The 12,234-nt window shown below is 45.8% G+C and overlaps 1 protein-coding gene across 1 annotated transcript in view; it reads left to right on the forward strand.

The window, feature by feature from the left end:
- LOC143025655 (sialin-like) overlaps positions 1 to 11,764 on the forward strand; it is a 40,335-nt gene extending 28,571 nt beyond the window's left edge. The window contains exons 5-12 of the mRNA XM_076185651.1: positions 81 to 252; positions 1,446 to 1,533; positions 2,500 to 2,714; positions 4,793 to 4,942; positions 6,793 to 6,925; positions 7,433 to 7,588; positions 9,040 to 9,125; positions 10,307 to 11,764. Coding sequence (XP_076041766.1) covers positions 81 to 252; positions 1,446 to 1,533; positions 2,500 to 2,714; positions 4,793 to 4,942; positions 6,793 to 6,925; positions 7,433 to 7,588; positions 9,040 to 9,125; positions 10,307 to 10,567 — 1,261 coding nt within the window. The 3' untranslated portion in view covers positions 10,568 to 11,764. The remainder of the gene's footprint in view (positions 1 to 80; positions 253 to 1,445; positions 1,534 to 2,499; positions 2,715 to 4,792; positions 4,943 to 6,792; positions 6,926 to 7,432; positions 7,589 to 9,039; positions 9,126 to 10,306) is intronic.
- Positions 11,765 to 12,234: the final 470 nt, after the last annotated feature.

Below are 12,234 nucleotides of genomic sequence, written 5' to 3' on the forward strand. Positions count from 1 at the left end.
ATATATATAAGCTTCTGCTCACTTATAACGTGCCCACCCTTCCCCCACCCCACCCCGTTCCTCACCCGATCCTTCTTCAGGTACCTGACGACCCAGCTCCCGGGAGGACGCCTCGCCGAGCTGTACGGGACGCGCAGGATCTTCGGAGGTGCTGTCCTGGCCAGCGGCCTTCTCAGCCTCCTGACGCCCGTGGCCGCCTCCTGCCACTACGGCGCCCTCGTCGCCCTCAGGATCCTCCTTGGCATCGTGCAGGTCGGTGGGAGGACAACCAGAGTTGGGAGTGGGGGGGGAAGGTTAGGGAGGATAGAGGCAAGGAGAGGAGGGAAGGAGGGAGGGGAGAAGAGGAGGAGGGAGGAGAGGAGGGAGAGAGGGAAAGGAAAGGAAGAAAAGGAGAGGAAGGAGAGAAGGAAAGGAGGCAAGGAGAGAAGGGAAGGAGGGAGGAGAGAAGGGAAGGAGGGAGGAGAGAAGGGAAGGAGGGAGGAGGGAGAGAGAGGGAAAGGAAAGGAAGAAAAGGAGAGGAAGAAAAGGAGAGGAAGGAGAGATGGAAAGGAGGCAAGGAGAGAAGGGAAGGAGGGAGGGGAGGAGGGAGAGAGGGAAAGGAAAGGAAGAAAAGGAGAGGAAGGAGAGAGGGAAAGGAGGAAAGGGGAGGGGAGGAAAGGAAGAAAAGGAGAGGAAGGAGAGAAGAAAGGAGGGAGAGAGCGAGGGAAGGAAGGAGGAGTTTTATGGGTTCCTTACCATTCGTGTCAACTTTATTTCATTTGATATTATTTTAGAAATGCTAGCTAATGCCGCCAGACGATTTTATTCAGCTGTGGGAGTGGCACCGAGACTGGACCTTGTCCTTACCAAAGCCCATCTCTCAGGTGATTAAAATCGCCTGACGACATTGAGAACGGAAGTCTAAGTCAATGAAGACTCGCCAACATGTTGGATTTTTTTTTTTTTTTTTTTTTTTTGAGAACGGAAATCTAAATCAATATGAAGACTCGCCAACTTTTTTTTTTAACCCATTCAACTCCGATGACAAGATGTCTTGTCATTTGGTCAAATAAAACAAAAAATCATAAAACACCAAAATGTTTGATCAAACACCAGAAAAATATGACGTCAGTCCTCGCTTCGCTGCGAGCGAAGCGAGGACTGACGTCATATTTTTCTGGTGTTTGATCAAACATTTTGGTGTTTTATGATTTTTTGTTTTATTTGACCAAATGACAAGACATCTTGTCATCGGAGTTGAATGGGTTAAGACCGGAAATCTAAATCAATGAAGACTCGCCAACATGTTAGATTTTTTTTTTTTTTTTTTTTTTGAGAACGGAAATCTAAATCAAGGAAGACTCGCCATGCTGGATTATTATTGTTATTATGATTATTCTTTTTTTTTTTTTTTTGCCCTCGAAGACGCGCGTCCTATATGGAAATTTCGTTCCTTCCTCCCACAGGGCGTCTCTTTCCCGTCGATGCACGCCATGGTGGCCCGCTGGATCCCCCCCCTCGAGCGCTCGAAGTTCATCGCCTTTAGTTACCTCGGTAAGTGGGAGAAGGGCTTTTTCGAACTAGAAATCGCGTAATGTCCAATGTTCAGAAGAGGTTCCGCAACTGAGGGATTGAAAGTTATATATGTGCATGCTGAAGACCACAGGGGAAAATAAAAATTCTTGGATTCCAAGAATTTTTCTTTTCCCCTGTGGTGTTCAGCATATCGGTGTAGTCACGTGTGTTTTGTGATACTTGTGCATAAATACATACATATATATATATATATATATATATATATATATATATATAGAGAGAGAGAGAGAGAGAGAGAGAGAGAGAGAGAGCACACGAGAAAGTGGGAGAGAGAGCATGAGAGAGAGAGAGAGAGAGAGAGAGAGAGAGAGAGAGTGAGAGCATGAGAGAGAGAGAGAGAGCATACGAGAAAGTGGGAGAGAGAGCATGAGAGAGAGAGAGAGAGAGAGAGAAAGGAGAGAGAAAGAGAGCATGAGAAAGAGACAAAAGCTTCAATACCCTCCCTCCTACACATGACCACGGGCCTTAGATTGTCCAGAAGGACAGAAGTATATATAAAGTATATACATGTATAAGTATATAAGTAAATGACATATACTTATACATGTATATATATATATATATATATATATATATATACATATATATATACATGTATATACATATAATATGTATATATATGTGTAAGTGTTTGTGTCATTTTGACATTTGGAAATAAACTCTCCTACTGGGATTCGAACCCTGGCCAGAGCGGTTTGCTTCGTAAAAGGCGAGGACCGTACCGTCACTCGCCTTTTACGAAATTCGCTGTGGCGAGTTCTGTTTTGAAGCGTCGTGGTGGAGTGACGGTACGTTCCTCGCTTTTACGAAGCAAGCCGCTCTGGCGAGGGTTCGAATCCTAGTAGGAGAGTTTATTTCCATATGTATAAGTATATAAGTATATATATGTAAACTACAACCCACAAGAACGACTCTCTCGTACAGGATCGACCTTCGGCGTGATCGTGACCTTTCCTCTGTGTGGCCTGCTTATCTCGCAATGTGGCTGGGAGTCCGCCTTCTACACGACGGGCGCCCTGGCCCTGGCATGGGCGTCCCTCTGGTTCGTCTTCGCCCACGACAGCCCCGCCGCCCACCCGACCATCTCGCCCGAGGAGCGCAAGTACATCCAGTCCTCCCTGGATGACACCAGTGCCAAGGTCAGTGTCCCGAGGTCATCCAAGGTCAACCGAGGTCACTCACAGTAGCCCCTTCGTCACTTTATATATTTTATTCCTGTTTTATTCAGTTCGTTGGGGTCTCTGGGCCACTTGAACACCATCTTCAATGATGGTCATTCATGATTTTGTTCTGGTGAATGCAAAGCGGTTTTATTCATTTCAGAGGAACCCTGGTATCCTTTGTGTGTCAATGTCGATGACAATAAATAAATAAATAAATATATGAAATAGAAATAAATGAATAAATGAAAATAGATAAATAAAAATAAAATATAATAAATAAATAAAAATTAACAAATAGATAAATAAAAAATGAAATATAATAAATAAATAAATAAATAAAATGAAAATAAATGAATAAACAAAAATAGATAAATAAAAATAAAATATAATAAATACATAAAAATTAACAAATAGATAAATAAAAAATGAAATATAATAAATAAATAAAACAAATTAATAAATGAAATTGGTGGGAAGCTTACCTGGAATGGATCTAAAAATTGTCACCTTTCGCGCCGATGTCCTGGGACAGCAGGGGCAAGTGGCAGTCACCGGTAGATACTGGGGATTAAACCAGAGTCTTTGTGCTCACGAGGCGGGGTCGAGGCCGAACGCGCCACAGCGAATTTCGAAGTAGATGGACGGACGGACAAAGTCTTCTTCCGTGGATTCCTCTTGTCTGAATAGAAGTGTCTGTCGCTAGACAGAGATAAAACATGATAATATTAGGTCAACACACAGGAATTAAATGCATACATACTTACATATACCAAGGGCCTTTTCCCCTTACAAGGGAGGTAGCCAATAAACAAAGGCATAAAAACCACACCCACCCATTTCATCCACACATACTCCACTCCCATTCACCACCCCTTCCTCCCTCCTTCCTTCTTTTCTTGGCTCCTCCTGGATGACGGGTCATCCCTGCATCATCTCGCCCACTGCCCTGGGTCAGAAGCAATGCAGCAAGACACAGTACATCCACAGCAAGGCCGCTTCGTTTAATCGGCGACCCCCCTCTCCGTCCCCTCATGCAGAAAAGGAGAAGACGGCGAGAAATCCCTTTGGTCTGTGTGAATTTCTTTTCCACACATACTCCCTCACTCCTTTACCCCCACCCACTCCCTTTCATGCATCACAGCATCATCCATACACAACCATTCTCCATTCACCCCTATCTTCTGTAAAATTTTAGGAATTACAAAGAAAATATAAACAGATAGGGAGAAGGCAGAAGATAGGGGTGAGTGGAGAATGGCTGTGTATGGATGATACTGTGATGAATGGAAGGGAGTGGGTGGGGGATGGGGGAGCGGTTATGTGTGAATGATACTTTGACGCAACCCGAAGGAATTTCTCCACGTCTTCTCTTTTTTCTGCGTGAGAGGACGGAGGGGGGGGACGCCGATTAATGAAACGGGCAACCTGTGGGTGTGCTGTGTCTTGTTGCATTGTCTTTGACCCAGGGCGATGGGCGGGATACAGGGATGACCCGTCGTCCAGGAGCCAAGAAAAGAGGGAGGGAAGGGAGGGTGGAGGGGAGTGTAATGGGTGGGGTATATGCCCTTGACTTTGGCCACCCCCCTCATAAGGGGGAAAAACCTTGTTATATGTATGTACTAATAAAACAGAGAAATAATAATAAAAAAAAAATTCTGTCGCAATAAAGAATCGTAATTTGAATATTGTTTCATCTGAGAAAATGATCATAAAAACGATAATTACAATAATAATGATAATAACAATAATATTGATGACACTAATGACAATCATGATAATAGTAATAACAATTATGATAATAATAGAAATGTTAATAATGATAATAATAGTAATAACAACAATAAAAGTAATAATAACTACAACAATAATAGCAAAAATTATATAATGACAGTACAATAATGAGTATTATTACTCAGATTTTGACTCATTTCGCTTCCCTACATCAAACGTCGAAATTTACCCCCCCCCCCCGCCAAATGTATGTTTACGCATCGAGTAACCAACCCCCCCAACACCTTCCTCTTGCCTGACTGACCGCCTTTACCGAACCTCAGCCTCCTCCTGTACCTTGGCGATCGGTGGCCACATCCCTGCCGGTGGCCGCCATTGTTGTGGCTGACATCGGCAACAACTGGGGGCTCTACTTCCTGTTGACCGAACTTCCCTCCTACCTCTGGCACGTCTTCAAGTTCTCCATAAAACAGGTACGTTATCGTGTGTGTGTGTGTGTGTGATTCACCACCATGGTCTTGGGATCACGTGTTCGACTCGTGATCGGCAGCTATTTCCCTCCCGGAAGAGAGCTCAGAGCTCATACATGACCGATCTATGGGTACTGCTGTGACCTTTATACGCACACACACCCAAACTCCCCGCCCACGAGAGTTGGAGTAACGACTCGCAGCGCAGCGATACCGAAATTATTTCAACCCTGGGCGGGAATAGAACCCGGACCGCCGTAGTGACGGTCGGGAACTCTACCAACCGCGCCATCGAGTCGTGAATGTGTGTGCGTGTGTACGAGAGAGAGAGAGAGAGAGAGAGGGGGGGGGGTGATGGTATAGCAACCGATAATTAATTAATCAATTTCCGTCTTCTCTCTTAAACTCGTAATTTGGTTGTTCTCATCACATCACTACCATTACACTCGTCTCCCTGGACTAGCCTCTCTCTTTCTCTTTCTCTCTCTCTCTCACGTGCTGTACATTCATTACCCGACGTTTCGAATCCCGTCAACTAACCCTGCCCATACCGGGTGACACTTTATTTTTTCTTCTTCTGATTCCCACAAACAGTAGATTAGATTAGATAAAATCATGGAAGGGATGATATATGGCAGTGGGCATGGAACTCCTTAGTGTGAGCCTTATGGTCTATTGCAGTCCCCTCCATTCTTGTGTTCTTAAGATATTTAATTCAATTCCGTGGTACCCTTCCTACACAATCCGTCGGAGGGGGTGAGGTTAACAAGCATCTTTGAACACCTCGAGGTACGAGTGGAAGGGTGGTGAGGTAAACGACAAAAAACCGTTGGAGTTTTAAAACGAAACGTCAGTATTAAAAACCCCAACGGTTTTTTTTCTTTTCTTGGCGTTTAACTCACCACCCTTCCACTCATTCTGTCTTATGTACGTCAACGCCTCGAGGTACCTTCTCGGTAGCAAATATCCTCATGTATGAAAGTGGTGGTTGTCGACAAGTCTATCAAAATAAACGACCTGTGATCACGGGACGTTTATTAGTACAATAAAGGCTCCGTCCTCATATGGTGTCTATTTCGATAAAAATATCATCACCGACATCTGACGGAGCTCCTGAGGTGACCGATTACTGGACGAGAATCGAAACGTTGGGAATTTTCAATTTCACCTCATTATAGCCTCCAGATTAGACAAGTTTATGGATGGGGATGGCAGGTGGTGATGGAGACGGAGCTGCCTAGTGTAGGCCTTATGGTCTCTTGCAGTCTCCTTCATTCTTATGTTCAGACTTGGATTCTTCACGAGCTAACATTAATACCAGTTTACAGCCATGGACAACTAAATAAACGAAATTTCTCCCGAATTTAATACGTAGTTAATACATATATACACATAACAAGGGCTCTGACTGCCTTACCAGGGAGGTAGCCAAAGTCAAAAGGCATAAAATCCACTTCCACCTATTTCATCCCCACATATTCCACTCCCATTCACCACCCCTCCCTCCCTCCCTCTTTTCTTGGCTCCTCCTGGTTGACGGGTCGTCCCTGCATCTTACCCACTGCCCTGGGTCAGGAGCAATGCAGCAAGACACAGCACATCCACAGCAAGGCCGCTTCATTTAATCGGCGACCCCCCCTTCTCCCTCCCCTCTTGCAAAAAAAAAAAAAAAAGAGAAGACAGATAATATACAAATAAACACACAAATGATTTATGACATGTATCAAACTTGTTCTCTTTCTTCTTTGTATCCTTGCCTAAGGGTGTCTTTTTCTTCTTCTTCTTCTTCTTCCTCCTCCTCCTTTCCTAAATCCGAAGGAACTGAAGATCCTCATGTTTGCCTCTGCCTCCAGAACGGACTACTGTCGGCGCTGCCCTACCTCTCTCGCTGGCTCCTGGGCATGTTCATGAGCATGGTGGCCGACGGACTCCGCGCCTCCAAGGTCCTCTCCACCAGGAACACCCGCAGGCTCTTCACCTTCATCTGTAAGTAGGCGCGAACCCCTACGGCCCATATTTTTTTTTTTTTTTTTTTTTTTTTTTTTTTTTTTTAGGAAACTTGAGTAAAATCATTCTACGTTTTATCTTCACCTGTTCGCCCTCTTCCATTTTTGTCTCTGAATTTGTCTTCCCCACGGATTTATTTTCTTTAAACTGGGAAACTAGTACCAAGCTTTCCTTTCTTCGATGGCTGGGTCCACTTCCTGGGTAAATCCAGCACGGATGAATATGTATAGATACATATACATACTTAGATGAATATATATAGATACATATACATACTTAGATGAATATATACATAAATATACACACAAACACACACATCATATGTATGGGTATATATATATATATATATATATATATTAATGTATATATACATTGTGTAAAATAGCACATATATGCATATTGCCTTGCTGTCTCCAGATTGGAGGCCATTCAGTTCCCCGACTCATTTAACTCCATCTTTCCTCCGCCGCCCTGATGTTGCTGCAGCCATGACCATACCAGCGGGGCTGATGGTTGCTGTGGGCTACGCTGGGTCCTCAGCCCTGGCCGCCGTCGTCTTGCTGACGCTGGCCTGTGGCCTCAACGGCGGAATGTCCTCCGGCTACTTCGCCAACCACATCGACATCGCGCCGAACTACGCGGGTGAGTCGTCAACACGACCGCCACAACTCATCACAGCTATCGACGTCACTGTCACCATCACTACGTGAGCTATCACCACTACGTGGGTGTGGTGGTAATGGTGGTGGTGGTGATGGTTGTGGTGACGGTGATGGTAACGTTGGTAGTGGTGACGGTGGTGGTAGGTAACAATTCCAAAAATTATTTATCGATATGAAGGAACCTCTCTCTCAGTAGACTTGGTCCTGTCAGAGCGCTTCGTGGGGCGACTTGCGTGGATGGTCGAACTTCATATATATTTTTTCTTTTACCGATGCAACCTAAGTTCTCATCATTCTATCCACGCAGGATTGGATTATACATATATGCATATACCAAAGCTTTTTCCCCCTTACCCGGGGGGTAGCCAAAAAGAAAAAGGCATAGAAACCACTCCCACCCATTCCATCCCCTACATATTCCAATCCCCTCCACCCTCTTATCTTGGCACCTCCTTTATAACACAAATAAACCTTTACACCCACATCTATACAACCATACATGCCCATCCCCTCCCCACAACACGTACCCACATCTACATACACATTCACCCACAGAACCAACACCCCACCCACACGACTCTATCTTATCTTTATCCACAGCCACACCGTCATTCTTTCGTTATTTGTATTTGACGCTGTACCCACGATACACAACACCTCAGTGATCAGTGGTTCTTAAAACCTTTTTTGGCTGCGACCCAAAATCCTGCCCAGATCGACCACGGCGACCCATAAATCTCATAATCATTTTATTTCACTTAAATTCTAAGATAATTGTAGATGTTGGACAGATTTCCCATATCAATTAAATCGTCTATATCTCTATAATGTTGTCCCCAGACGTTAACGATCTAGGTGTTCTAATACAGTATTATTACTTCTGATATGTTTAATAGGAATATTAAATCCTTGGGGACACGTTCAAATGGCTTGACGACCCAACTTTGGGTCGGGAACCTCCAGGGTTAAGAACCGGATTCTGTGAAAGGGTTTGATTACGTTTACTGTGTATATTATTACTCAGAGTAAAAGAGAACGTGCAATACAGCAATGACTTTATGATGCGAGTGGTGTGATGCATCGTACATACGGCAGACGATGCGAGTAGTGTGATGCATCGTACACATGGCAGACGATACGAGTAGTGTGATGCATCGTACATATGGCAGACGATGCGAGTAGTGTGATGCATCGTACATATGGCAGACGATGCGAGTAGTGTGATGCATCGTACATATGGCAGACGATGCGAGTAGTGTGATGCATCGTACATATGGCAGACGATGCGAGTAGTGTGATGCATCATACATATGGCAGACGATGCGAGTAGTTTGATGCATCGTACATATGGCAGACGATGCTGCGTGCGAGATTCGACTCGTACTGAAGTGGGAACCACTGAGGCTTATAGTGTTCCTCTTCCTCCTACAGGTACCTTGATGGGCGTAAGCAACTGCCTGGCCACCGTTCCCGGGTTCCTGGCGCCCATGACCGTGGCCGCCCTCACGCCCGACCAGGTAAGGAAATGCTTCTACTTCGGAGGGGCTTCCTCCAGACAGGGAGCGCGAGACGATTTTTTTTTTTTCTTTTTTTTTTTTTAAGATTTATTTTACCGACGCTTATACACGGGAGTACGACTTAAGGGAGCGCTTTCAACCATCTCGGTACGATGTCACTCCTCTGCTTTTTTTTCTGGTTAACGCCGTAGGGCGATTTTATTCAACTTGACAAAAGACCTCTCTCTCTCTCTTTTTTAGTCATGACAGTCGAAATGTAAAAGGGAGGAGGAGTGGGAGGAGTAGGAGGAGGAGGGGTAGGGGTAGGGGGAAGAGGAAGAAGGGAGGAGGTGGAGGAGGAGGAGGAGGAAGGGAGAAGGTGGAGAAGGGAGGAGGAGGAAGAGAAGAGGAGGAGGAGGGGAGGTGGAGGAGGAAGGGAGGAGGTGGTGGAGGAGGAGGAGGGGGGCAATCGTGAAGCTCAAATGTTTTGTGATTAACTTAATGATTAATCTCTTCGCCACGGTAACAGAGATTTCATTCTTTTCCCAGAGTTAGTCCCCTCATGTGAATAAAATCGTCCCAGCATTAGCCAGAATAAAATATGTTGAAGCCGTCACCGTAGCAAAGCGACAAAAAAAAAAAAAAAAAAAAAAAAAAAAAAAAGGGGGGGGGGGTGGGGGAGGGGGGAGATTGGCTCCCAAAACGTCGTCGCGTGACGACATGGCGTTCAGTTTCTTCCCAAAGTGAACTGCCCTGTTCTTGTTTTGCATTTTCGCACCTTGAGCCTTGCCGAGGACATTCCCTTCACTCTATCCCGCCCATAGGTCTGTCATGTATAAGCACTGAGCTCTCGTTCGGGAGGGAAATAGCTGAGGATCACGAGTCCAACACGTGGTCCAAGACAATTGTGAACTGAATAGAATGGTCTGGCACAAGCCAGAATAAAAGCTCTGAATCGCCATCAATTCTCTCCACGGAGACGATATCGCCCCGAAGATATTAAGTCAAGGAGGTCGTCAAGGAGCGATGGTGGGAGTTGCAAGTGACCAAAAATCTTCCTTGGACAGGGATCAGTATAGTTCATGATATAACACTACGTGCCTGTGGTCCGTAGGGGGTGTTACTAAGACCTGGATGGGTTTGGACCACGTGAGACAGGGCCTGAGAGCATCCGGAGGGACTTACTCCAACTTTTCTTGCAGAGCCTTGATCAGTGGCAGAAAGTCTTCTGGATCGCCGGAAGCATCTACTTCGTCTCGAGTGTCTTCTTCATCGCCTTCTGCGCCGGCAACGTCCAGCCCTGGAACACGCCGACGCCTCCTCCCGGAGAGGTCGTGGAGGAAGGAGGAGTCGACCAAAGGCCGAGGGCCCTCCATGGAGGCGACGACGACGGGGAGGTGGCTCTCAAGGGTCCTCCTGAAGAAGTTCGGCATAATCTCATTGGGGAAGGAGAGAGCGTCTGAGGGAAGACTCAAAGAAAGCTACTAAGGAACTACATTCTGTGGGCGCAAAGGCAAAAGTCAGAGATATAAGAAAGAGAAAAAAAAGGGGGGTGGAAGGGGGGAAGTTGATAAAGTTTCAGAAAGGACAGAGATGAAATGATCAGTCCAGAATCGAGTGTCAGGAGGAAGAGGCTGCCTCGAAGGATTCCATCCCTCTGGATGGAGTCGAAGTCGTGAAGAAGTGGAAAGACGTTTGAACCGAAAGACTGCCAGAATCTCCCTGAGGGATTTCTTTGCCAGAATCTCCCTGTGAGGGATTTCTTTACCAGAATCACCCTGTGGGGTGGTTTCTTTGCCAGAATCTCCCTGTGAGGGATTTCTTTGCCAGACTCTCCCTGTGATGGATTTCTTTGCCAGAATCTCCCTGTGGGGGTGGTTTCTTTGCCATAATCTCCCTGTGATGGATTTCTTTGCCAGAATCTCCCCGTGGGGTGGTTTCTTTGTCAGAATCTCCCTGTGAGTGGATTTCTTTGCCAGAATCTCCCTGTGGGGTGGTCTCCTTCACCCTTCCCGAATGGCATTTGCACACAAATGGATTGCGACCTTCTCCCGAGTTTCCAGTATCCTGTGGCCTCCTGAAGGCATGCCGGGGGGAACGCAGTCACCACGTTCGGAACGTGTCAAGAGGAGGAGGAGGAGGAGGAGGAGGGTTTCCTCAGTCTTTGTGAAGCAAGCTCTCTTCGGGGTAAGTAAGGAGTGGCACCTGGCGCCAATGCATTCCATTCAGTTGTTTGGAACCCCATTTTGGAGGCTCACTCGTTATATGTGTGTTTGATCAACAGACTTCGCGCAAGAGGGAGTGATTCGTTGTGCCGTTTTAGCCGTCCCTCTCTCTCTATCTCTCTCTCTTTCTCTCTCAAGTTCCTCCACCCAAGGAGAGGTCTATCCGTTGGGGGCATTTTTTTTTTTTTTTTTTTTAAGGACTGATCCAAGTGAACTTGCACTGCTCTCTGTTGATCAGGAATACTATCACGAGAAATACAGTCCCATGGGCTGGCGTTCGGTTCCCGGACCGAGCCTGAAAGACACCTGTGGCTTCAATGTAAGTAATTAACCAAGTTTAATTGATGAATTAAACTCGTTAAGTTAAGAATTTTGTAAATGTGATGAGAGGATCTGTTCTTTTGTATGACTAACTTCAATAAAGTATAAACTAAGTCTGGTAAAGTTATTCTTCTTAATACAATCTCATTTCACACACACACACACACACACACACACACACACACACACACACACACACACACACCGGTGGCGCGGTTGGTAGAGTCCCTGACTGTCACTACGGCGGTCCGGGTTCGAATCCTGCCCAGGGCTGAAATAATTTCAGTATCGCTGCGCTTCGAGTCGTTATTCCAACTCTCGTGGACGGGGAGTTGGGTGTGTGTGTGCGTGTAAGGTCACGGTATTACCCATAGATCGGTCATACGAGCTCTGAGCTCTCTTCCGGGAGGGAAATAGCTGTCGGTCACGAGTTCAACACGTGTTCCAAAGACCAAGGTGAATTACACACACACATACAGGACTTCCTAGTGTAGTGGTTAGCGTAGACGTCTGGCGACCACGCAGACTTGAGATCGAGACTTGCTCATAACTTGAAAGTTTCACTAACACAGCAGACCGTTACA

The sequence above is a fragment of the Oratosquilla oratoria genome, chromosome 5 (genome assembly GCF_046742065.1).
Source record: "Oratosquilla oratoria isolate Oo_2021 chromosome 5, ASM4674206v1, whole genome shotgun sequence".
In the NCBI taxonomy this organism is placed as follows: Eukaryota; Metazoa; Arthropoda; class Malacostraca; order Stomatopoda; family Squillidae; genus Oratosquilla; species Oratosquilla oratoria.